General features: G+C 46.6%; 2 protein-coding genes across 8 annotated transcripts in view; one reads left to right on the plus strand and one right to left on the minus strand.

Annotated features, from left to right (window-relative positions):
* Positions 1 to 24,266, minus strand: part of PIGB (phosphatidylinositol glycan anchor biosynthesis class B) — a 301,093-nt gene that overhangs the window by 267,512 nt on the left and 9,315 nt on the right. The window contains exon 12 of one of the 2 annotated variants that reach the window (XM_063142835.1): positions 23,691 to 23,822. In XM_063142835.1, the coding sequence (XP_062998905.1) occupies positions 23,697 to 23,822 (126 nt within the window). In that variant the 3' untranslated portion in view covers positions 23,691 to 23,696. Of the gene's footprint in view, positions 1 to 23,408; positions 23,823 to 24,266 lie in introns of those variants that run through there. The other variant, XM_063142834.1, reaches the window with a different exon arrangement.
* Positions 627 to 23,420, plus strand: CCPG1 (cell cycle progression 1). 6 transcript variants are annotated; one of them, XM_063142821.1, is made up of 10 exons: positions 627 to 753; positions 4,759 to 4,829; positions 6,642 to 6,768; positions 7,713 to 7,786; positions 10,530 to 10,737; positions 13,250 to 13,300; positions 15,457 to 15,714; positions 18,789 to 18,937; positions 20,859 to 22,270; positions 22,733 to 23,420. In XM_063142821.1, the coding sequence occupies exons 2-10, from the start codon at positions 4,770 to 4,772 to the stop codon at positions 22,914 to 22,916; spliced, it is 2,523 nt and encodes an 840-aa protein (XP_062998891.1). In that variant the 5' UTR covers positions 627 to 753; positions 4,759 to 4,769; the 3' UTR covers positions 22,917 to 23,420. The 6 variants fall into 6 exon arrangements, with proteins under 6 accessions (XP_062998891.1, XP_062998893.1, XP_062998895.1 ...); XM_063142823.1 differs by having other exon boundaries at positions 20,868 to 22,270; XM_063142825.1 differs by having other exon boundaries at positions 18,816 to 18,937.

The following is a 24,266-nucleotide window of genomic DNA, read 5'->3' on the forward strand; positions in this document are numbered from 1 at the left end:
GGGGTTAAGTGCAGAACCTCCAAAGTGATGTAAACATTCCCAATTATCTTATTCTTCTCATTTTTATTTTTATTTTTTTAAAAATAGTGTAACAAAGAATGTCAAAGATGTCTTTTTTAAAAAAGCAGCGCTAGCAAAAGGCGCCTTACGACGGAGCGGAGGGAGAGCCGGGAAGGCACCCAACCCCTAGTTCGGCCAGGGTCGGCTTTCCCCCTGCCCCATGGAAGGAGTGGGCTCGGGAGCTCATCCAGTGGCCCAGATCCTACCCCCTTTCATGGCGCCTTAAAGAATGACGGGTTAAGCATCAAGGCGAGCAGGCCTTACCGGCGGGAGGTGACTCGGAGGCGATGGAGGCTGCTGCTGCCGCTGCCAGCTGTCGACGTCACCATGGCAACTGCCTCAGCATCCTCCCTCCGTGCCTGCTTTGTTGACGCTTCGTCGCCCCGCCCGCGCAGGCGCCGGCCCCGCTCCTCCCTGGGGCCTGTAGTGCCGGCGCGCCCAGCCCTGCCGCAACGTCGGGCAGAGGCGGACTACGCTTCCCAGCGTGCATCGGGCCCCAGCGGGAATGCGCAGGCGTACCGGCGTCACCTTTCCGGCTGCTTGTTTGTTGTTTTGGGGCAGGAAACGGCTGCCGGGGGAGAAGGAGGGAGGGAGTGGGGAGCTTGCCTGCTTGCAGGGTGACGACCGCCGCCCAAGCCCGCTTCGACGGGGCCGCGCCCTTCCTCCTCAGCTGCCCAGCAAAGACCCGCTCAGGTAGGCCTGGTCAGGAGGGCCCGAGACGCGGAGGGAGGGAGCCGCCGCCCACTCGGTCTGGCAGCCGGAGGGAAACGTCTTGGAGGGCCGGCTTGTGCCTGAGAGACGGACGGAGCCACCTGAGTGTCCGGAACTCGCGGGGCTGCTGAGGGATCGAGGCCCGCCCGGGCTAGCAGCCCAGCCTACCTTCCCTCCCTAGGCCTCGTTTCTTCGGGCGAGGGGCCCCTTTGGGCGAGGGGCCACGTCGGTAACTGGGCCAAGAGCGTCATGAGTTCACGCTCCGTTTGGCAGGACCAACAAGTCTGTGTTTGTTCAGCTCTCCGAAGCCAGCTGCTCAAGGGCCGTGGCCGCTTGGACTCTGCAGAGCACCTGCACACCCCCACCCCCTCAGCTCCTGTAGAGACCTGGGGTTCCTGGTGTGGGGCATGCAGAGGATTTATGACAACAGCTACTTGTGAGTAGGTGTAACTTCGCAACTTCACATAAACACTGATGGGATTCTGACCTAAAAGTGGCTGACCAAGAAAGGGGCCTTGGGTTGTGGTGGCCGGCTCCATGGAAATGCTAACCCCTTGGGTGCTGGCTGTGAAAAAGGCAAAATCCATGTTAGGCATAATTAGAAAAGGAGTAGAAAGTAAAGCTGACACGATCATATTGCTCCTATACCGATTTATGTCGTTCATGTCCACCCTTGGAATACTGTGTACAGTTCTGGTCATTGTTCAGAGAAAGGGATATGGTAGAGTTGGAGAAAGTACTGAAAAGAGCAATTAAAATGATCAAGTAGCCTGGAGCAACTCCTATGAGGTAACATTGTAACATCTGGGAGCGTTTAGGTTAGAGAAAAGGGGAGTGAGGGGAGACGTAGAGGTGTACAAAAAAGTTAAGGGAAGACATGGTAGAGGTGTACAAAGTTATGTCTGGTGTGGAGAAAGTGGACAGAGAGACATTTTTCTCCCTTTCACATAAAACTAGAATCTGGGGTCATCCCACAAAGCGGATTTGTGGGAGATTCAGGACAGATCAAAGGAAAGACTTCTTCACACAGCACACAGTTAAACTGTGATATCCGCTACCACAAGATGTAGTGATGGCTTTAAAAGGGGATTGGACGAATTCATAGAGGAAAAGGCTATCAGTGGCAACTAGTCCTGATTGCTATATATTACCTCCAGTAACAGAGGCAGTCAGCCTATGTACACCAGGAAGGGTGTTGTTGCACTCATGTCCTGCTTGTGGTTTTCCCATGGGCAGCTGGTTGGCTCCTGTGTGACCAGAAAGCTGAATGGTCCCTTGGTCTGATCCAGCAGGGCCCTTCTTATGTTCTAACACTATTCAGGAAAGGCCAGTATTCCCTATGCTCTCTGGACAGATGGTGTGATGCCCCCCCCTTGGAAAAAAGCCCAGAAATGAAGACCTAATCAGGGACACAGTCGGACAGGTTGACATTTTTTTCTTTATAAGATTATTACCTCACCTTTCTTACAAAAAGTCTAAGGTGGCTAACAACTTTCCTATTAAAAGTATGAAACATTTATAATTTATATTACGAAACTGAAGCAGCATAAAATAACGAGGTAAAACAATCTATAAAAATTAGTGTTTCATAGAATCATAGAATAGTGCCTCTAAGGCCATCGAGTCCAACACCCTGCTCAGTGCAGGAATCCACCCCTAAAGCATACTTGACAGATGGTTGTCCAGCTGCCTCTTGAATGCCTCTAGTGTGGGAGACCCCACAACCTCCCGAGGTAACTGGTTCCATTGTCATACTGCTCTAACAGTCAGGAAGTTTTTCCTGATGTCCTGTAACTTGAGCCCGTTATTCCGTGTCCTGCACTCTGGGAGGATCGAGAAGAGATCCTGGCCCTCCTCTGTGTGACACCCTTTTAAGTATTTGTAGAGTGCTTTCATGTCTCCCCTCAATCTTCTCTTCTCCAGGCTAAACATGCCCAGTTGTTTTAGTCTCTCTTCATAGGGCTTTGTTTCCTTGATGTTTTATCATTATGACAGCGTCGCATATATTTCTATGAGAGCTACCAGGCTCCCTCCCCCTGCACATATCTCTTTTAAAAAAGGGAGTGACTTCCATAGCTAGCCACCTGGAATAAGTTCTTCCTTGTTGTATACAACCAGTGAAGTGGATATTCAGAAGCAGGAGTTCCCCCTCCCCCCAAATATACAGAGGTCAGGAGCAGCCACTCTATGCAACATCAACAGTACATAATGGCTCTTGTGTTACTATAAAATATCTATGTCTGTTTTTATAAGGTAGCACAAAAATAGCTGTACCACTTTGTCTTTATCACTCAGTAACTATTTTGCTTCACTAAGACTATTGATTGGAAGGAGAAGTTTAAAGTTTGAAGGAGGCTGCAATCCTATGTACAAATACCTGGGAGTAAGCAAAGCATGCATAGGTTTGCACTACATGGGGTGAGGACAGATACTCTCCACTTGAGTAGACTGTAAAGCCTGATCCATGAAATAAAGCTTTTAGCACTGAGCTGTAGATGAATTTTGGAATAGCAAATATTCTGCCTGAATCCAAGAAAGGAAAGGAAAGAGCCCCAAGTAATTCCAGGCTGGGTTTTTATTGCTACTGCTTTTTTAAATTTAAACGGTGGGCTCTTTTGCATCTTTCTTGTGAAAAAGCAGCATAGAAACATGAAATAAATAAGACAGAAGGATCTTGCAAAAAAGAGTCATTCCAGGATTACTCTGAGAGTCTCTTGGGTTCTGTATTTTTCCTGATGGTACGGGAGAGGGAGAAGGCATGTACAATGTTTGCACATAGTACCGAACAAGGAAGCCTCGTTAATACAGGGAGACATTGTTCCTCAGGGACTTGGATAATCTTGTGAACTGAAGGAGTAACAGAATGAGGATCAGCAGTACCTAGCATTAGGTCCTGTTTTCTGGGGCTGCTGTTATTGGCTGCAAACAACCAAGGAGGAAAGTGAACTGGGGAAGTGGTTGACCGCAGAATGCCTATGTGTTATTTATGTGATGCAGCTGCAAAGAAGGCAAGGTTTGGGGCAGATATATCGGGCGAAGCATTTCTGGTAGGAGTAGCAAAGTCTCAGCACCCTTGAACAACCTACTGACGAGCCATGCCTGGAACAGCCTTGATTCCCTCTCTGCAAGAAGGACGAGCTAAAAGGTGGACCAGGTGTAGAGAAGAGAAGCCAGTGGAGAGAGGAATACAGAGTTACAGCCTCAATCCCATCTCTCTTCTTGTAGACAGACACACACGTGCTGTGGCTGAGTTTGATGATGAGCAAAGAGATGAGCCGAGTCCTGTGGGACTGCTTCAGTGGTTGAGGCCTCCCCCTTCTCCCTAACTTAACTCCCATGGGGCTGACTTGGTGGGTGGGATTGCCTCATGTTCAGGGTATGGCGGATAGCCATATTTAGAAAGAATTTTCTCTGATGAGAGGTGATGGTTGGAGTATTTTGCCTTCCCCTTTGGGCTGTTTGGCTGGTGTGCTGAAGCCATGGAGAGTGTTTGCTGTAAGAGCATCCTGTCCTTTCAGCTTGTGACACATTGTAGCCTGGATCGTGTTAATTGAACAGAGGCTGGGTGTGTGGGTGTCCTAGCGTTACAGCCCAAAGTGGGGGCCCTCTCTCCCAATTCTGTGATGCTCCGGATACTCTTCACTGGCTGTTTCTAGGTTAGTAGTGAAGAGTTAGGGTTTCCTCGTTCCAAATATACGAACATAAGAAGTGCCCTGATGCCGGATCAGACCCAGGGTGCATCTAGTCCAGCGCTCTGTTCACACAGCAGCCAAACAGCCATCATCCAGGGATGAACAAGCAGGACATGGTGCAACAGCACTCTCCTGCCCATGTTCCCCAGCACAATATAGTTGTGTTTGAATTCTAGCCGTCATATAGATCCCCATTTAATAGCCAATTGGCTTGAATCACAGTGCATCAGACCTTATCTTCGGCTCAGAGCTATAATACCCTCACGTAACATGTCTGTTTCTTTCCCCTTTTCAGCTCCATAGAAAATGTCAGAAAATTCCAGTGACAGCGATTCATCTTGTGGCTGGACAGTCATCAATCATGAGGTACTTTACACCTGGACATTTTAAGCCACCCCACCCCTGAAACCTCTCACACTCTTCCCTCAAGTTTCCTGCAGTTGCTCTGACAGTGGACTCCTTAGGAAAGAGCAAAGCAGCACAAAATGCACTGGAAGTACACAAGATCGCAGAGAAAGTGATTTGTTTGTTTATTTATTCTTACCACTGTCCGATTCAGGGCATGGTGTCAAGCTGGGCGGAGGAGCTCCTAGGTCTGCAGATGTTGCTGGACTCCAACTCCCATCACCCCACTCATTGGTCATGCTGGCTGGGGCTGATGGGAGCTGGCATCCACAACCTCTGCAGGGCAGCAGGTTCCCCACCCACCCTGGGTGTAGAGAAAAGACAGTCGCCATCTTTTGCTTTTCAGCCCTCTGGTCTTGTGCTGCTGGCACCCTGTTCTATTTCCAGGTAATAACCAGTTTTTAGTTAAGGCATCTGAATCTGATTCAATTAAAGGCAGTAACTTAACATAATAGGCAGAGCGGGGCTGGTTATTGCCAGCGTAGTTGAGCTTTGCTGTTAATATTTAGTCAAAATCCTTGACAGGTTTGGCCAAGCTCTTTGCCTAGTACTCATGAGGGAAGTGCCAGGGAAAAAACATGGCATTTTTATCTGCCGCCTCCTCTGGTTTTTCTGAGCTGCCCCCTCTTCAAAACCAAATGCACCCAGAGTGGGCACTGAGTTCAGGAGCTGCCCCAAGCAACATGATGCTCTTTCGTCAAGGTGTAGTTCAGGAGCATTTTGTAGCCCTCCTAAGACACGAGGCCTCTCTTGTCTCAGCTGCCGCTTCAATTATGCCAGTAGCTCAAGAGACCAGAGCGAGGCCAAAACAGTTTGCATCTGGAGGCAGAACAGGTGCAGTTGGCATCATAACACTGAAGCCAGAAACTATATCGGTTATAGGCTAAGACTTATAATTCGTGAATTCCTCAGTTTCTTCAGTGATCTTATTGTTATACATGTTCTTTTTTGTTGCCTTTATTTTGATAACCTTTTTCTCGAAATAAAATAACGTTTCATGATTAAAAAAAAAGATTGAAGCCAGGATAGAGCAGAACTCATGGCTGGGGAAACAGATGTTCTGGGGTCTCAGAAGGGCAGGGTGGCCACGTTTACTTTCCCAGTTCCACTTGTTAAAAAAACCAAAACCCTTCCAGCTCAGGACCCTGCTTTCAGGTGCTCAGAAGTAGCATTGTGATGCTGCCTGAGAGGATGGTTCTCCAAACTTATGTTAGTAGAGGTGCTCCTCCTTCCTCTAAAATGTTTATGTTGAGGCTGTGCAAGATGTCTTTGCATCACTCCCTATTCTGTTAGGAAGTGAGGCAGCACCTTTACGCATGCAGACAGGTTTCTCTGAGAATGGGGTAACGGCTGCATCAGCCGTGGCACCCAATGCTGTCCCTTGACGGAGACAGCGCTCCTGCTTTGCATCCAGCGTCTCCCAGGTTCAGTCCTGGGCATCTCTAGATGGGCTGGAAAGACTTTTCTCTGCCTGTGGTCCTAGAGAGCACCTGCTAGTCACTGAAGACCAAACTGGACTGAAGGGCTGAGCTGGTGTAAAGCTTCCTCTGTTTCTGCTGCTGGAATTAAGGTTCATTTGAAGCAGGCAGAGCCAGATCAGAGGCCTGGGTTGAGATGCGGTGGGCCACGTTCTTTGCAGGTGTCATTTATGTGTTTCTTGTGGTACCCTGTGAACGGAAATTCCTGGCCTGTGGCCGTTTCAATTTGCCAGCTTAGGTTCTGTCCTTGCAACCGCCTCCAGTTTCATGGGCAGGGTCTTCCTTTTCCCCCCAGGGCTCTGATATCGAAGCGGTGGCATCTGAACCTGAGGGCGCGAGTGGATCTGTGGAGCTGGCCTCAGAAGAGTCTCCATCTCTCCTACAAGAAGATGAGCAGGAAGAGCAGCCGGCTGACTTGCAAGGTAAGGCCTGGGGCAAAAAGGTGCCACCCACACCCACACCCGAATCATGGAGTTGGAAAGGAGAGCATCTAGCCCCCATGCACGTACGCACGCACGTCCAGTGGTGGATCTTTAATTCACCATGCAGCTATAGTGTGCTGCCGTACCTTGTGGTTTTAATTTTTGTGAACCACCCAGAGAGCTTTGGCTATTGGGTGGTTTAAGAAATGAAATAAATGCTTCACCCCTGACTATCGTCCTCTGTTTAAGTAACACCAGTGAAGGGGAAATGGCCGTAGCTCCAAGGCTCAGCTCCTGCTTTGCAGAAGGTCCCAGATTCAATCGCTGTCAGCAGGGCATCTGAGGATGATCTTAGGGGATGTAATTTAACGAGCATCCAAAACTAAGCAAGGTCCTGGGGCATCCCAGTACGACTGAGTGTCGAAAGCATCCCCAAAGAGCATTCTTTGCAGAGTCCTGTGTCTGAGGCCACAATTCTATGCTTGCTTATTGAGGGCAGGGGACCTTACCGTATAGGTTTCTGAACCATTATAAAGCTGACTGTAGAATGGATGGAATGTCTGTTGAAATATTGAACAGGGGTTCATCTTGAAGAATCAGTGTATGTGTGTGTGTGTTCGTGTGTGTGTAACAATCCCAAGAACGTCACTCCTTGTGTGCATTAGTTTGTGAGAGATAGCCTCCTTCCTTGTCTTTCTGCAGTCTTCCTCAAACAACGGTGTCCTTGTCCAGTTTAATTTTTTTAAAAAATAATAATACATAAACTTAATTCCTTCTCTACCCACCTCCACCTCTGAAGTTTATTGTTCACAGTGGAAAACTGTGCATTAATCTGTATGATGTGAGAGTACACACACACACATCATGTGCTCACACATGTGAAACAGTGGGCAATTGTGTGTTTAATGTTTATCTTGTACATGTTCCAATGTTTGTTTTTACAGTTGAATTTGGCCAAGGTGATGTGTCATCAGTAGTTGATCAAAGCCACTCTATCTCTGAGACCGTGAAGCCTGAGGTAAGTGGCAATTCAACAAAGCACCGAAATGCTGAAGAACCTGATTGGTGGGTAGGAGTGGAGGATTAGCATGGGATTGTGCAAATCCACACAGAGATACTCTTTGGAAGGAGTTGTGTGGATGAAGGAGAATGATCAGGCCCCAAATACCTGCTGTGTTGACAACCTGGGAGTGTGGGGTAAAATTGTAGCATCTGGGATATCCCCAGTTTTCACCTTTCTAGTGGCAATGTTCTTTGAACCAGGATGTCACGTAGACTTTTAAGTTTTGGAGAAAGAGTAAGACCATGAGATTTAAAATTGTAGTGCTGAGGGGTGTCAGCATTGTCAAACGCTGATACTCAAACTATTTTAAGAACATAGGAAGTGCCCTGCTGGATCAGACCAAGGGCCCCTCTGTAAAGGAAGAGCGCCCCGCACCCAGCTGGCTTCTCGACTGGATTTAGCAGGGATCCCCGGGCCAGACACTCACAGCTCACACAAATGAGGTTTAAGACCATTTATTTGGAAAAGGGCAAGGATACATGGGATAGCAGAATAAAACTTAATAAAACATGCATAAAAGTGTAAGAACCCAGCACAAGCAAGCTGCAAACTAATCTACAAAGTCATACGTCACCCAGACCAGCCTCAGCCGACGCCTCCCTGTTCCCGTCACAGGGGGGTCTTTATACTATTCTTTTTTCTACTTTTCCCCCCTCCCTTCGGCTTTGATGTGTGGAGTTTCTTCACACTTCAGCCCGGGATGGTTAATCACTCAAGGACACAAGACAGTTACAATCAGCCTGGCTCCGGTCTGCTCCCCCTCACGCAGCTGCCTGGTTCTTATCTCCCCTCCTAAAGAACCATAAAAAAACCATAAAATTCATACATTAAAAAACATGCCAGTCCCAAGGTCCGATTAACCCTCACCTTACCCTTACACCATCTAGTCCAGCACTCTGTTCACACAGTGGCCAACCAGCCACCGGCCAGGGATGAACAAGCAGGACATGGTGCAACAGCACCCTCCCGCCCATGTTCCTCAGCAACTGGTGCACACAAGCTTATTGCCTCGAATACTGGAGATCGCACACAACCATCAGGGCTAGTAGCCATGGATAGCCTTCGCCTCCAGGAATTTATCCAACCCTCTTTTAAAGCCATCCAGATTGGTGGCCATCACTACATCTTGTGGTAGTGAGTTCCATCATTTAACTGTGTGAAGAAGTACTCCCTTTTATTTGTCCTGGATCTCCCACCAATCAGTTTCATGGGATGACCCCGGGTTCTAGTATTTTGAGAGAGGGAGAAAAATGTCTCCCTATCCACATTCTCCACACCATGCATAATTTTGTACACCTCTATCCTGTCTCCCCTGAGCCTCCTCTTCTCCAAGCTAAACAATCCCAGTTGATGTAACCTTCCCTCGTAGGGGAGAATCTACAGCCCCTTAATCATTTTAACTGCCCTTTTCTGCCCTTTTTCCAGCTCTATAATATCCTTTTTTAAGTGTGGTGACCAGAACTGTACACAGTTCCTTAGTGTGGTCGCACCATAGATTTGTATAGGGGCAGTACAATAACTGGCCGTTTTAACTGTATTCTGTTGATGTTGTTGCTCTGGGATGGTATTGTGATTTGAATTGTTGTAAGCTGCTTTGAATGATGTGTATGGATTAGAAAGGCAGGGTAGAATTATTAATATAAGAAGAGTTATGTGTGCCAAAGGCCTATCTCGTCTTCCATTCTATTCCCACAATGGCCAACCATGAAGTCTATGAGAAGCTCATAAGCAGGGATCTTATAAAAATATAGGTGCAGGATTTTTATATAAATAAAAGGAATAACTAGATTTGAGATGGAGGTGATGTTCTGGTACCAGTATGTACAGTTGAGTCATTTGATTCATGATGCTAACATATGTGCAAAAAATGTTAACAGGAGTCTTACTGGGTTTCAAAATCTCACAGCAAAATGGTTTACTAATCCACTGTAAAGCCACATCCGCATACTTTACAACTTACATCTCCTTCTGGTACAAAATGGTCTGAGGACTTCGGTTCACAAATAGAGGCAGAGAGGTGGGCTAAAAGAGGGTCTTTAGCCTCACTTGAATCCTCCTCAGATAACATCAGATCAATTCCTTTACCATCATAGCAAGATAGTACCTGACTTCAGCTAGAGTGCATTCTATAAATAATGACTTCTGACTTCCATATTAGGGCAATACTAACTCAGATGTCACCAAAAATGTCCAAGTTTTCGAGATCTCCAGATCTCTTCAGGCAAGATGTTACAAAAAGAAGGCGAGCGGAGAGAAACGGGGGCTGGCAATGTTGAAGTCGTGAAATCTGAAAGTCTTAAGATGAAATGTGGGAGAGGTGGCAGACATTCAAAGGAGACTGTACCTGGGAGACTTTTGGAGCTAGAGGGGAGAGAGTTATCACCTCTGGGGCGGGGCGAGAAAGGGAAAGCCAACAGCCCAGCCGCTCTGAGGCTGTAACATTTGCTAATCTTCATTTTACCAATACGGTTTATAACTTTAAATGTATGAGAAATGTTGGATGGTTGTTTTTATTTTTAAACTAAACCACTTTTGAAAAAGCAATAACTTTTTCTTCCTGGTTGTGCACCAGGAAGAAAAAGCTCCCATCACATTCATGAGATACAAATTCAGTTTCTTTTTTTTAAACCTTTGCAAACTGTTTGTTAGTAAAATGCTATCTTTGGTGTAATGCTCATCCTTTAACATTGCATCCAAGGACAAGAAAGAAAAATTGCCAGATGAAAGTTCCTGTGTGGAGGCAATTAGTGATGATTCTGACATTGTGACACTTGAGACCCCGAAGGTGGAAGAAATTGGAAGCCAAGAAGATGCTGTGCCTGTGGAGGACGACGTCCATATCTCTGAGGACTTTAACATGGGCTCTTCCACCAGCAGCCAGTACACCTTTTGTCAGCCAGAAACAGGTATGTAGAGTTCATCAGCTCCTGGAGTGGCCAGGGAGAGAGCTAGCAGTGAGTTAGTACCATATGACCCTGACCCTGTTCAGATGACACGCTAAGCCATGGTGGTTAAGCATTTTGAGCTAAACATTATGGCTTTGCGTATCATGTGAACCATTCCTAACCATGGTAGTTACATAACCATGGTTTTAACACACTCATTAACCATTTGCTGCAAAAAGTTTTGCGAGCTAACCATGGTTTAGTGTGCTGTCTGAAGTCCACTTTGTGAATGAGTTGAACTCACAGGTCCTTAAACATGTGCCAGGACTTTGACCTTTGTCCTTGCGCCGTTCAGCTTAAGACAATGAGTTTTTTGGGCAGCCAGGATTTCGTTTCCCCCAGTCATTACTCCATACATTGCCTGGGTCCAATGCCATACATTTTAATAGCTGGAGAAACTACTGCTTGATCAGGCGTTTAATTCCTGTGGCTCTGTGCTTAATCAGGTTAGCCCTATGGAAGGCCATGATGCCCCTCGCTAGAGTCTGAAAACACAAAGCCTCATTAAGGAGGAGTTCATTCCTCTCCTAGGTTTCCCTCCAGCACCTATTTGTCTGTGGTGTGCTCCTGGCCAAATACTGTATAAGAGGTTCAGTACTGGAGTGTGTGTGCTGAAGTGGCTTTTGAAGCTGCCGTCCACTCTGTCAAATAAGTCTCTTACCTGGACATAAGAACAATAACAGGAGGTGTGCAAGCATTTATCTTGGGAAAATGAAAATCCTCTTGCAAAACATCACCCCTGTCATGTCATGCATATTACAATTTATTAATATTATTATTAATATTTATATAGCGCCATCAATTTTCATGGTGCTGTACAGAACAAAATAAAACAGAATGCAAAACTCCCTGCCATATGGCTGACATTCTAAAATCACAGTAACAAACAAACAGGGAGGGGAAAGGCCAACCAGCATGGGGGGACAATAAAACAAATAATAAAAACTAGTATCGTCACACTACAGATTATAAGCTTTTGAGAAAAGAAATGTTTTCAAATAAGATTTAAAAATTGTGATCAACGTCACGGTTCGCAAATGCGCTTGAAGAGAATTCAACAGAAAGGATGCCAAAGTCTTGTTTGACTTCTCTGTTAGTGGGGAAAGGTGTTAGAAAAATTGGAACTGTTCACTGTTTTCACCTTTGCCCAAGTATGAGTGTTGTGCTCTTTTGGAGAACAGGAGTTGGGAGTTAATATTTAACCTGTTCATCCTGGATCATAACTCTTCTTCGTTGAGTGAGTCCAGATCTGCTTTCTGGTCTATAACCTTTGCAGATAGACTACCTTTTCTAATCTCTGCAAATTTAGAAATTGCTTGTTTTAAAATAAAATAATTTTGGATGGTAGAATGACCTCCCCTAAATCTTGCTTGTTCAGCATCCAAGATAGGGGGCATCCAAACTTTTTGGACGAGTGGGTGCCTTTGGGAATTTGAGATACTGCTGTGGGCACCACCACAAAATGCCTAATCAGTGGGCCGGCACTTGACGTCTGCCTTTCCCACCTATGGGTCTTAGGCTGTGTCTTAGTAAAAGCGTTTGCTTTGTGTCTATTGGACACCGCAACATCTCTTTAATAAGGGATTGTTTCATTCAACTAATTGCTGCCAGTGCAATACAGCTAATGCTTCTTTTAAACATAAGTTTTGGCAATGTCCAGTAGTTGCTTCTTTTCTCAAAGAGATTATTACACGGGGGAAAAATAGGTCCTGGAACAGTCTTTACTGATATACACGCTCTTTAAATTATTTACCTGTTTCACGAAAATTAACACAAAATAATAATAAATTTTTGGGGGTGCCCAGGGACACCATTTTGCAGAAGCACCTGAGAGCAAACGACATTCAGTTTCTTAGAATTGAAAATGATTGTGTTATAGGTGATGCTGTAAGGGAGACAGCAGTAGCATTTTGCTTGAGTGTCTCTCACTTTGTCTTCTCTCTCTCTCTCTCTCTCTCTCAGACTATCCCAACAGCAGAGGCTGGTGTACTGCCTCAAGTCCTTTCTTAATAGAGTATAGTAATGACTACAAGCCATAACCTGTGATTTGGGTGTGTGTGTCTTATTTATGTCTAACATTTAAATTCCACACAAAGAGAGGGGGGGTCTGAATAGGAGCAGGTCAAAGATTGTTATGGGGCTGCAGACATGGAAGAGCGTCGTTGTTCAGGTTCTTCAAAACTTGTCCATACCCCAAAGTGAATCTGGGGGAGTCAAGGACCTAGGGACAGCCACTCTTATGGGCCAGGAGGTTCAAAACTACTAGCCTAAATTCACATACATCCTCATAATAATCAGAAGAGAAGCCTCCAAAGTCTGAAGAAATCCTAACATCAAATTCAGTAGCTGTGATCGAGGTGTAACAAATAGTCCATTCCCCTGCCCAAATCGTCCAAGTTGTGTTAGGGTCCTTAGTTGTATTTTCTTCATGGTCAGGGGTTAAAATCTCTTCCTTCTGTTTCATATACAAAAGCCAGTTGGTTGGAGGAGCTATGGAAGATCCCACAGTGTGTAAGTCGATGGGGTAAGCAACTGAGCGGGCGAGTGGCCGGCCGCTTCCCTTGGTTGGGGGAGGGTGGCTACACTGAACTCTTTTGTGCCTGGTGTGAACTGTGGCTTGCAGTGTTGGCGGAAAAAGCAGTGTCGAGCATGTGTACTTTTATGCGATTGCTTAGGCTTCTTGAAGAACAAAAAATAAGAGGGCATTGGTGGTGCAGGGGGAGCGAGAGAGGAGGAGGAAACCTCAACTGGGGCTAAGAAAATAGTTTCTTGGTGGCGGGGTGGGGGGGATTGCAATGCATTTTGCACCTGCAAATTCTTCAGAGACAATGGAAGGTGCAAGCAAGTCAACACTAATTCAGAAACAAAATAAAATGTAATAATCTGTAATAGTCTCTGTGGATTATAACATATTACTGTTCTAATTCTAGTATGCGGGATTGTCAACACTGTTCCTTTTGTCTCTGACTTACTGTTTTTTCATGTTTGTGTGCACAGTTGCCCAAGGGTTATGCTCCTGAGTGTGAACAGCCTTCCTTTGAGCTTGCAGTCATGTTTCACATGCACGCAGTGCTAGATAAAAGCCCCTTAGGATGCTGCCTGGGGCAGGAAGGAGGGCTCCCCCCCCCATCCTGCAGCTGCAGCACAGCCTCCTCTGCTTGCTCTGTCTCTCCTTGCAGGGGCTCAAAGAGACCCTGCATATGGCCGTGCCCCCTTCCCCCTCTGAGCCACTTCTCGGCTTTCTCTTTAGGCGCCAGTAGATGGCAGCCTTGGACGGGCACTGTTGTATACGGCAGGTCCAGAGGGGCTCAACTGTGGTGCTGAAGTGAGAGGTTTTGTTGTGCTCTAGAGGACCTTTCCTGGCTCTGGCTAATACAAGCAACAGTGCCAACGGCTCCACGCTTACTAGAGGCTGCTTCTGATAATCAGCCTCTTATTGGTTGTTGTTAACTATTAGCATGAGAAAATGGGACACCTTCTCCCCCACCCTCCTTTGCTTTCTCCCCCAGCACTTGTGTAGCACCAGCTCAGAAGATTTTGCCTTGTAATGCTCTGGGAAGCTAACAACTTCGCTGGGCAGGGGACTGGTTGACTTTTCGTTTTGCTAGACCAGCTGCTCCTAAAGTAGAGCCAGGCAGATTTTAGCTGCTGTTTCAAATGTTTGAAGTTATGCTTAGTTGTCCAGATAACACTGGATGGTGGAATGAACTAACCCCTGAATGTGCTGCATGAACAGATGTTGAATTTGTCTTTGTGTCCAATGCAGTCTTTTTCAGTTGAAATGTAGCTTGAAGGGATCAAGGGACTCTTCAGTCATTCATTTCATTTCGTTTATTATATTTCTACATCACCCCATAGCTGAAGCTCTCTGGGCGGTTCACAAAAATTAAAAACAAAGCGCATGATCCAAAGCGCAAAAAAGAAAAGCGTTTGCATAAATCTATGTAAATAGATAACACAAAGGGAACATATATCTAAAAGCAATTTGCTAAATATCAGCTCAAAATGATACACAACCTAATTGAAAACTCTTTGTATGCTGCCAAATGCCTGACAGAAAAGGGCAGTATTAACCTGGCGCTGAGAAGATAACAGGTGGGCCTCGTCAGGGAGATCATTCCATAACTGAGGGGCCACCACTGAGAAGGCCCTCATTCTCTTGTTGCCACCTTCCGAGCTTTCCTCGGAGGAGGGCAGCGCCTTGGTTGCTGAGCATAGCATATGGGTCAATTGTTGGGAGTAGAGTCAGCCCTCTGCTCTCCACTACAGCTTTTACTACCCAAATAATCCAGATCATAATCTAGAGTCCCACAGCAAGGAACCTGCAAAGCAGCTAAGGCCCTGTGACTTGAGCGAAAGAGCCAAGCCATATACTGTAGGCAGAGGGGAAACCCAACATGAAGCAAGGTCGCTGCTGCTTGTGCGCCGTGTGACAGGGACGTGGTGGAATTCCCTCAAGTTCTGGATTCATGCTTCTTCAGAGCCTTGGGGGACATGGCCTTTGTGCTCTGGAAAACAAGGTTTATTAGGTAGCTAGCCTTTAAAGCCTCCAGATTGGGATTAGCATGCAGAATTGTTTGTACTGCTGTCAGAAATCTAGAATTGCCCCTCTGAGAAGGGATGAGCGGATAAGAGAAACCCTCCTCTGTTCATGACTGGGGCTTGTGTTTTGCTTTTCAGTCTTTCCGCCTCCTCAGCCGAGCGGTGGAGAATCCAGCAGCGATGAAACCAGCCATCACTCTAGTCCTGCCCTGCGGCGGCGTCGTGCGAAGAAGAGGCTCGTCTCGAGTTCCGAGTCGGAGGATGTGCCGCCTCGTGAACAAGAAATCGAGCAGGTCAGAGATCAGTCGCACAAGCGCCAGCTCAGCGGCGGCCTAAATCGATGCGTTATCCTGGCATTGGTGATCGCCATCAGCATGGGCTTTGGGCACTTTTATGGTGAGTGCCTGAAGGGAGCTTTATCTACACTGTCGCTGCAAACATGACCTTTCCTTGTTAGTGTCTCACCTGATGCACTGGGCTGCCCCCCCCCCCCACTCTAGGTGTTTTGTTTTTATTTTTTTAAAAGGACAAGCGAAACGCATGAAAACGGTGAGCCACATTTCCAGTCTCATGTGCCTTTTTCTGCTGCTGTTTGGCTCTCCCGTGCTCCTTTATGGGTGGGTCTTCGAGGGCACAAAGACCAGCTGGACTGCACAGGGGGAGATTGTAGCTGGCTCAGCCTGCCATTGCGGTTGAGGTTCACGTGGAACTGCTGCTCCCTTTGGGCCTGGGAGTGGTGGGGCTGCTGCTGTGCTCAAGCCCTGGGAAAGCCATTGCGAGGAGCGGAGAACAGGCCAGGCCCCGGTTCCCGAGTGGGAGCCTTCTTCCTCTCACGTAGAAGGGAAACCCGGCAAGGCACCTCCGGTGCAATGGTCAGCATGTAGGATGTGATCTGGGGCCAGTCACCATCTCTTTGCCTCTTCCCCCCTCACAGCCTTCCTGCGGGTTAACCCTGCGTATGCAGCCCTGAATGTTTGGGAGGAAAAGTGGGATACGGCTGAGTCAGATGGAAAGAGAAGTGATTCTTACAATCCCAGATTGGAAGACTGTAACGGAGGCCTGTTGTCTAAACCTCTGCCCTCCAAACAGAGCTGTTTTAATAACAAGGACAGATTCATCTCTTTCCTGCCCCCAGCAATTCCCAAGGATTACACTGTTGCCGTTTTGTATAGCTGTTTGCAGGGCGGAGGGAGCTTGTCAAGTCTTTCCTTAATATGCAGCCTTGAATCTCTGTTTTTGCTTCTTTAAAATTTTGTTTTAACTGTTTTATTCTGGGTTTTTTCCCCCATTTTATCTTGTACACCGCTCCGAAATTTTTCAATGGGGAGCGGTATATAAATATTCTAAATAAATAAATAAATAAATAAGTAGGTCTTGGTGGGGGGGGCACAAGTGCTGGACTCCCCTCTCTCCCTTTATCCAGAGACATATCTGCTTACAGCAGGGTGGAGTGGGGGGACGCTTGACAGGGGCTGTGCCCCACCCCGTGGAGGGGACCCTCTTCCTGCCTCGTCTTTGCTGAAGCTCCCAGGCAGGATGAGCGGCCTGTGGTTCCAGTCGTCCCACAGACACCTCCTTACATACCTGGCGTGTGTTTGCGTGTGGCAAAATTAGCTCTCAAACCAGCCACCATAGCTTTCCTCTTTAACCAAACTGGGTAGGCCTGCCGGAAGAGATCAGGCCTACATGGTTTGGTCCAGGCTACCTGCGGGATCGCCTTCTCCCGTACAATCCGCCCTGCACACTCAGGTCCTCTGGGAAGAATTTACTCCAGCCAACAAAAACAAGGCTGACAACTATTACCCAGCAAGGCTGACAACTTTTCTTGTGCCGCTCCCAGTTTGTGGAATGGCTTGCTGGGAGAGATTCGTCAACTTAGCAGTCTTCCAGAATTTAAGAAAGCCATAAAGACTGATCTCTTCCAGCAGGCCTACCCACTTGAATTTTAAGGTGCCTTTTTTTAATGGTGTGCTGCTTTTAATGATGCACTGGTTTTAAACGTTTGAATTAGTTGTATGTATTTTATGGTGTTTTTGTGTTGTACCCCGCCTCGATCCAGAGGGAGAGGCGGGTAACAAATAAATAAATAAATTATAATTATAATTATAATTATAATTATTATTATTGTTGACTGGCAGGTCATGTGTAAAGGAACCCAGCCACCCCCTCCCAAAAAGGCCTCTGTGCTAAGCACCTTGGGTTGGGGACCTGCATTTTGCGGGGCGGAATCTGTTTCCCTAATGCCGTGTTTTTAACGGGTGTGTACAAAAGAGATTAGACGCTAATGACAGTACCTGATTCTGGTTTGGAGTTAGCAGACATTTTGGTATGATGATTTTTGAGCAGAACTTACACGTATCCTTTATTTGGTCCTCAGGGAAGTTTGACGGTAAGAGGCTTTATTGAAATGGGTTGCTGTGAATTTGAGGCTATATTTGCTTTAAGCCTGCCCGCCCCCGCCCCCTGCATGCTTCTTTCTTTTTTACTGTGGGTGAATGCTGTTTTCCCTGGGATGCCCCACCTTGGCAAATCGGCTTCTGCATTGGGAAAAGTGGCTTGTAGATTTCCACGGCAGAATTCGCACCTTGACTCCAGGACTGAATTGCTATTGCGAAGCATCCAGACTCGGGGCGGGAAGTTTCCTTGCCCTACTGGCGACAGCTGTTGGTGTTTGTAAAGGAGAATCAAATCAGCCTTTTTCCACTGTGGAAGAAAATGCACTGCATCGGGACTGTGCTCCTGCACCTGATAGAACATCTCAGCGTGCTGGTGTGTTTAAACAGCAGCCTCTGCCTTTTTCTATGGGCAATCGTGCCTTGGGAAAGACTTCCTTCTCCTGGGCTGGTAAATACGATTAGCAAGTAGCATCTCTGCAATCTTTGCAAGCTGTCTGTGCTTGGAGAATTTTGCAGCTGCTGTGGAACCCGCTCCCTCTCTTGTGTCATCACCACAACGTGTGAGCATTCTCCCTTAACCCAAACTGCGTGGTGCAGAACTTTCATTGCCACCTCTGTATTCTACTATTCACAGAGGTTCCATTCCCAAACTAAAACTTTTCATAGAAGGATAGAGGTTTCAGGTTTTGTTCTTCCAAGTTCCTATGATTAGTGTAATGGGGTTTTTCAGGAAGGCCTAACCTAGAGTTGTCCCTCCGATTTTGCTGTTCTGTCAATACAAGTTAACCATGTGCAAATGTATCCAGGAATTGCTTCCTCGTTTTGTGGGTGCTCTCATCCCGTGCAGCCTGTTTCTTTTAACAGTGGATCAAAGTGTTCGCTATTTCTTTTTCTTTGTAAACTGTAAAGCATACATCCTTTGATAGCTTTTTTTTTTTGTTAAAGGCAAAAGCATGTCTGTTGAGCTGTTGTGAACAACTGTGTCTCTCCGTCTGCACTAATGTACTGAAGAAAAAAGAAAAAAAAAGAGCCACGGCCGATGTTAAGCTCCTATTTTCCAATTTTTCTTGTCAGATAAAAGAGAAAATTTTCTGTTTCAAGGTACTGTTCAGATCCAAAAACGGCAGCAACTTGTTGAGAAGACTCATGAAGATGAACTGAGTGATATGAAGGATAATCTTATTCAGTGCCAACAAGATCAAGGAATGAAAGCACAATGTAAGGTAAGGGCGAACTTCCCGGTATGCTCAGAGGAAGGTCAGCACATCCTCTATCTGCGGCTTCCCAATTTTTATGTCTGTTTCTATTGCAAGGCTTCGCTGCTTTTGCTACCGCAAACAGACAGAAACCTATGGTGCGACCACACAGAGTACCGTGTACAGATCTGGTCACCGCACCTAAAAAAGGATATTATAGGAGCTGGAAAAAGTGCAGAAAAGGGCAACTAAAATGATTCAGGGCCTGGAGCATCTCCCCTACGAGGGAATATTACGACAACTGGGATTGTTTAGCTTGGAGAAGAGGAGGCTAAGGGGAGACAGGATAGATGCATGGTGTGGAGAATGTGGACAGGGAGACATTTTTCTCCCTCTCAAAATACTAGAACCGGGGGGACACATCCCATGAAACTGATTTGTGGGAGATCCAGGACAGACAAAAGGGAGTACTTCTTCACACAGCGCATAGTTAAATGATGGAACTCACTGCCACAAGATGTAGTGATGGCCACCAATTTGGCTGTGTTTAAAAGGGGGTTGGATAAATTCCTGGAGGCGAAGGCTATCAATGGCTACTAGCCCTGATGGTTGTAAGCCTGTGTGCCCCAGTTGCTGGGGAACATGGGTGGGAGGGTGCTGTTGCACCATGTCCTGCTTGTTCATCCCTGGCCGATGGCTGGTTGGCCACTGTGTGAACAGAGTGCTGGACTAGATGGACCCTCGGTCTGATCCAGCATCAGGGCTCTTCTTATGTTCTTACCTGCAAGCCATCCTCAGGCAAGGCACAGCAATATGGTCGGGTGCTTTTGCTTGAGCACCAGCATGGTTGCTCACCTTAGATCCAGGCCTTCTAAGAGAAAGCACAGCAAAGTGCATGTTTCCAATTGAACTCACATAGCAAGGGCTTCTGCCAGTACAACGTACATGTGTGTGCGTCCACAAGATTTTGCACTTGGAAAACCCACCACCCCTGGGGGTAGAAGGTGGCATTATATCTGCCTCTTAAACCGGAGACATTGTCAGGATGACTTGATAGCAAGCGTGGGTCATGCCAATTCCCGCTTCCACACACACACACACAGTCTCCGCTGATTCACATGGCCTTCTGTGGGTCGACCTGTATGTTTGGTCCAGGAGGCTTCCTGCCCCCCCTCCCCACTTTATTGCAATAGCATCACTTGCCACTAGGACACGCTCCTCCTCCTGGCCAGTGCTGAAAGTGGAGGGCTCTTCTCAAGCTTTATGGTGGCCGACGGCCCAGGCGCCGCTTTCTCCTCCCGCCCTCCACCCCCGGGAAAAGGCGGTCTAGAAAGTGGAACAGCTGCTACTTGCTAATCATATTTACCTATCTGTACAATGGGTTCTGCTGTTGTTTAAACGTTCTGCTGACATTTAAAGCGTGCCATGGTCTTGTGTCTTCTTATCTCTCCTCTCATTTCACTCTACCATCCCCCTTGTACCCTCCGTTCTTTAAATGCTATGTTGCTTCTCCTGCCCAAGAGTTTCTATCTCTCTTGCCCGGCTTCACCCGCTCTCTCTGGCTGCCCCGTTTGCTTGGAATGGTCTCCCAGAGCATCTATGAACTACAAGTTCCATCTTAGATTTTAAAACGCATTTGAAAACTCATCTGTTTTCCAAAGCTTTTGGTATTTTAGCCTGATTTACTGTTCTCTTTGCTATGATTATTCCCTTATTTCTGTTTTGTGTAACCCCTTTCCCCCCTTCATATGTTCTAATGTGATTTTAGACTGTAAGCCTCTAGGGTAGGGTATTGCTGTTTTATTTGTATATTGTGTACAGCACCAAGTACATTGTTGGTGCTATATAAATAAATAATACTAATAATTTCCCATCCCACCATGTTTCTGAATATAGGAACGTTTGTTTATCCTTCTCATGTGTTTGTGTCCTTTTTCTCTCTGATCAGTCTCTAAAGGAAGGCCTGGCGACATGCTTGCTTACAACGGAGATGGAGAAGAAATCCTTTGCATCTCAGAAGCATCACCTCGCTTCGGAAAACCAGCACTTGAGAGAATCTTTAGAGAGGGAGGAGAAAGTGTTAGCGTTGTTGCAAGAAGAACTGAGGAAGCTGAGAGAACAAATAAGACACCTGGAGAATAAAGGACCTGGCCAAGAATCACCCTCAGTGGTCGCTGAAAACCAAAAACTGAAAGCCCATTTGGAAGAGGAAAAGCACAGGATGCAGGATTTTACGAAACAGAAGGAGACTTTGTTGGCAGAAGCACAGATGCTGAGAAGGGAACTGGACAAGGAGCGGCAGCTGACGGCGGCTCTCAGGAAAGAACTGGAGAAGTTAAGTTCTCAGCAGGCGCCTGTGGAGGCAGGTGCCGGTGATGGCTTGCAGGAGAACCAAGAAATAGAAGCTTTGCGGGGAAGGCTGACAGAGCTGGAAAAGAAGCTCAGCTTTGAGCAGCAGCGCTCTGACTTATGGGAGAAGCTGTACGTTGAAGTTAAGGACCATGCTGAAAAGCAAGAGGAAAAAACACAGACGCCGACTGGGAAAGGGACAAGTAAAGCCAAAAAGAAGCAGAAAGCCACGTTTTTTGGCTCCGTTAAAGAAACGTTTGATGCCATGAAGAATTCTACGAAGGAATTCGTAAGACACCACAAGGAGAAGATTAAGCAGGCCAAAGAAGCTGTGAAAGAGAACTTGAGGAAATTCTCAGATTCCGTGAAGTCCACCTTCAGAAACTTCAAGGACACAACCAAAAATATCTTTGAAAGAGAGAAGAAGAAGAAATATGGGGACAGAAGACATGAGACGAACAGAAAAGGAAAAGTGGTTTATCAGGCAGACAGTTCCCATGATGGTCCGCACAGCAAAGCCCCTGGCAGCCAGAGAGACTTCAGCGACAGACGACGGTCCAAAGAGCATCCTGACCCTCTGCACTTTCCCAAGGATCCCCCCTCACAGGCATGCCCCAAGGGCCCCATGGGTACCAGAAAACATCACACTGTTCTCAAGGGTTGCTCGGGCATTTTTGACTGTGCCCATCAAGAGTTTGTGAGCCTCTTTGACAAAGTACTGGACCCTATTCGGGCAGATGAATTCAATCAGTTAATGCACAAGTATCTGCAGCAAGAAGTAGACAACTTCCATCACTGGAGAGAATTGAAGGTTTTCGTTGATCAGTTTTTCCACAACGGGGTCTTCATACATGACCAAATGCTGTTCACGGACTTTGTGAATGACATTAAAGATTACCTTGAAGACATGAAAGAGTACCAGCGGAACAGTGACGGAGCATTTAAAGACTTGGATAAATACATCTACAGATACTACTTTCATTATGATCCCTCACCTCAACATGGACCCAGGTGAGTGCAGAAACGCTGCCAATAATTGATACTAGGCTTATTTGACTTGTGAAGAAAGCTGCTCAGCAACCTTCCCCAGCCTAAGCCCTTTGTGTACACCACTGAACTACACCGGGGCTGTTTTTCCTAGCAGTGGGCATCCGGGAAAGGCCTCCGGGAAAGTGGTGGTTATGGCAACTCTCTCCCAGGAGAAGGGCATGAGTTCCATTAGAGGCGTTGCTGATTTCTACTAGTTTCTTTTCTGTGGGTTAAGCACTGCAGCATGAAGAGTTTTCCCCCTTATATGCCAAAAGTAACTGGCTCCCCTTTCTTGGGTTAATTGGGGTCCTTTGAAACCGATAGAGAGGTTGTAGCTTTAGGGGTGAGTTAAACGTTTGGGGCACGGGCCTCCACTCCTGACCTGGAGCCTCTCATGCCGTAGAGTTTGAAGCGCACTAACTGCCGCCCTGCCTTCCCTTTCAGCCACCCTGCGAAGAGGGCTTCTTTCGCGCACACTCAGAGTCCTCCACAAGAAAGACATGCTCCAAAGCACCAACAGCGCTACAAGCGAGAAGGCAGATGGCACAAACAGGGGCGCACCAATGGGAGGCACATGGCCAATCTGGAGATAGAAGTGGGCCAGCTGCCCTTTGATCCAAAGTACTGAATGACTGTTGTCATTGCCTGGATCCCAGCAGAGGATGCTTCAGAAGCGTGGATGATGAACTGGCTCAAGCTCTTCAATCAAGTGCATGTGTCCCCTTTTCCAACAACATCCTCTCTCTCTCCCCCCGCCCCAAAATTCCCACAAAGCATCAGCTCAGCTTCTCCATCTGCAGCCTTCTTGGGAAACAGTAATTTGCGTGCAGGTCTACTATTGCAATAAATAAGCAGGGTAAATGGTAGCTTGTGTGTGTTTGTAAAATAAGCTGCGTTGCACTTGTTTGGCATTAGAATACAGGCTTAACGGTCTTATGATGATGTACTAATTTCATCTCAAGCGGTTTCAGAAGTGTGTCTGTTTCATAACTTTACTTAATTCTTGTGTCGGTGCTGGGTGGAACCCTGCTGGTGTGCGGTGTCCGCTGCTTTCTCATCAGCTTGCTGGCTTGCATTTTCTTGCACATTGGGCAAATTGTAAAATAAAATAAAAACCTGGTTGGAAAACAAATATTTTATTTATAAAAGGTTTGCACAGCTGTACATACTCTGAGTAAGGTTGATGTCTTTGCACAGAAGGCGGCCTTCACAATGCTGACCATGTTCTGCTCGTGATGGGTGCGTGTCCCTACAGCAAATGGAAAGTGTTTGAGGCTGCCACTAAATTCAGCCAGACTTGCTTCTGCCCGAAAAGGGATAGGATTTAGGCTCTACCCCTTAGTTGTGCCTCATCAGCTGCACGTGATCTTTACACATCTCCAACTTGCACGGTTACCTGACTCCATCTTCAAAAATGCCTTTGATTCCTTTTGTAGACCAAAATGTCGCTTCCAATTCGTCCTTGAGGCAGATGGGTATGAAAGAACGTGGCAGCTTTTTCATAACGGTTTGAAGCTAGAAATGATGAGATATCCTAGAAGTAAAAATAATAATAAAAAATACAGCACTGTCATATAAGTTGTCGTTTACTGTGGGAAATAGTCATTATTCAATAAGCCATCTGTAAAAGAACAACAGGCTGTTAGACCCCCACCCGAAGCATGATCAATCACCAACCACTGTTCCAAGAAAAAGGAGGGAAGTTCTCCTTCTGTAGTCAGGAAGCTCAGGGCTTCTGTGACCCCTATCAACACATCTAACATTTGTTTTGTAAATGACCACTGCAGAATTTCATATTGCTATTAAAGTCTCTCTCACATTTCCAACCTAATTTCGTTGATGAGTAACTTGCTGCCTGCTAAAACAATTCTCTAAATGGGGGCTCGTAGCTAAATTATTTTATGACTAAGGTAAAGCCCATGGCGCCATGGGCGCTAGCAGTCCTGCTTTTTTGCCCCTCGGTCCCCTCGCCACAGAG

The sequence above is a fragment of the Elgaria multicarinata genome, chromosome 16 (assembly GCF_023053635.1).
Source record: "Elgaria multicarinata webbii isolate HBS135686 ecotype San Diego chromosome 16, rElgMul1.1.pri, whole genome shotgun sequence".
NCBI classification, from domain to species: Eukaryota; Metazoa; Chordata; class Lepidosauria; order Squamata; family Anguidae; genus Elgaria; species Elgaria multicarinata.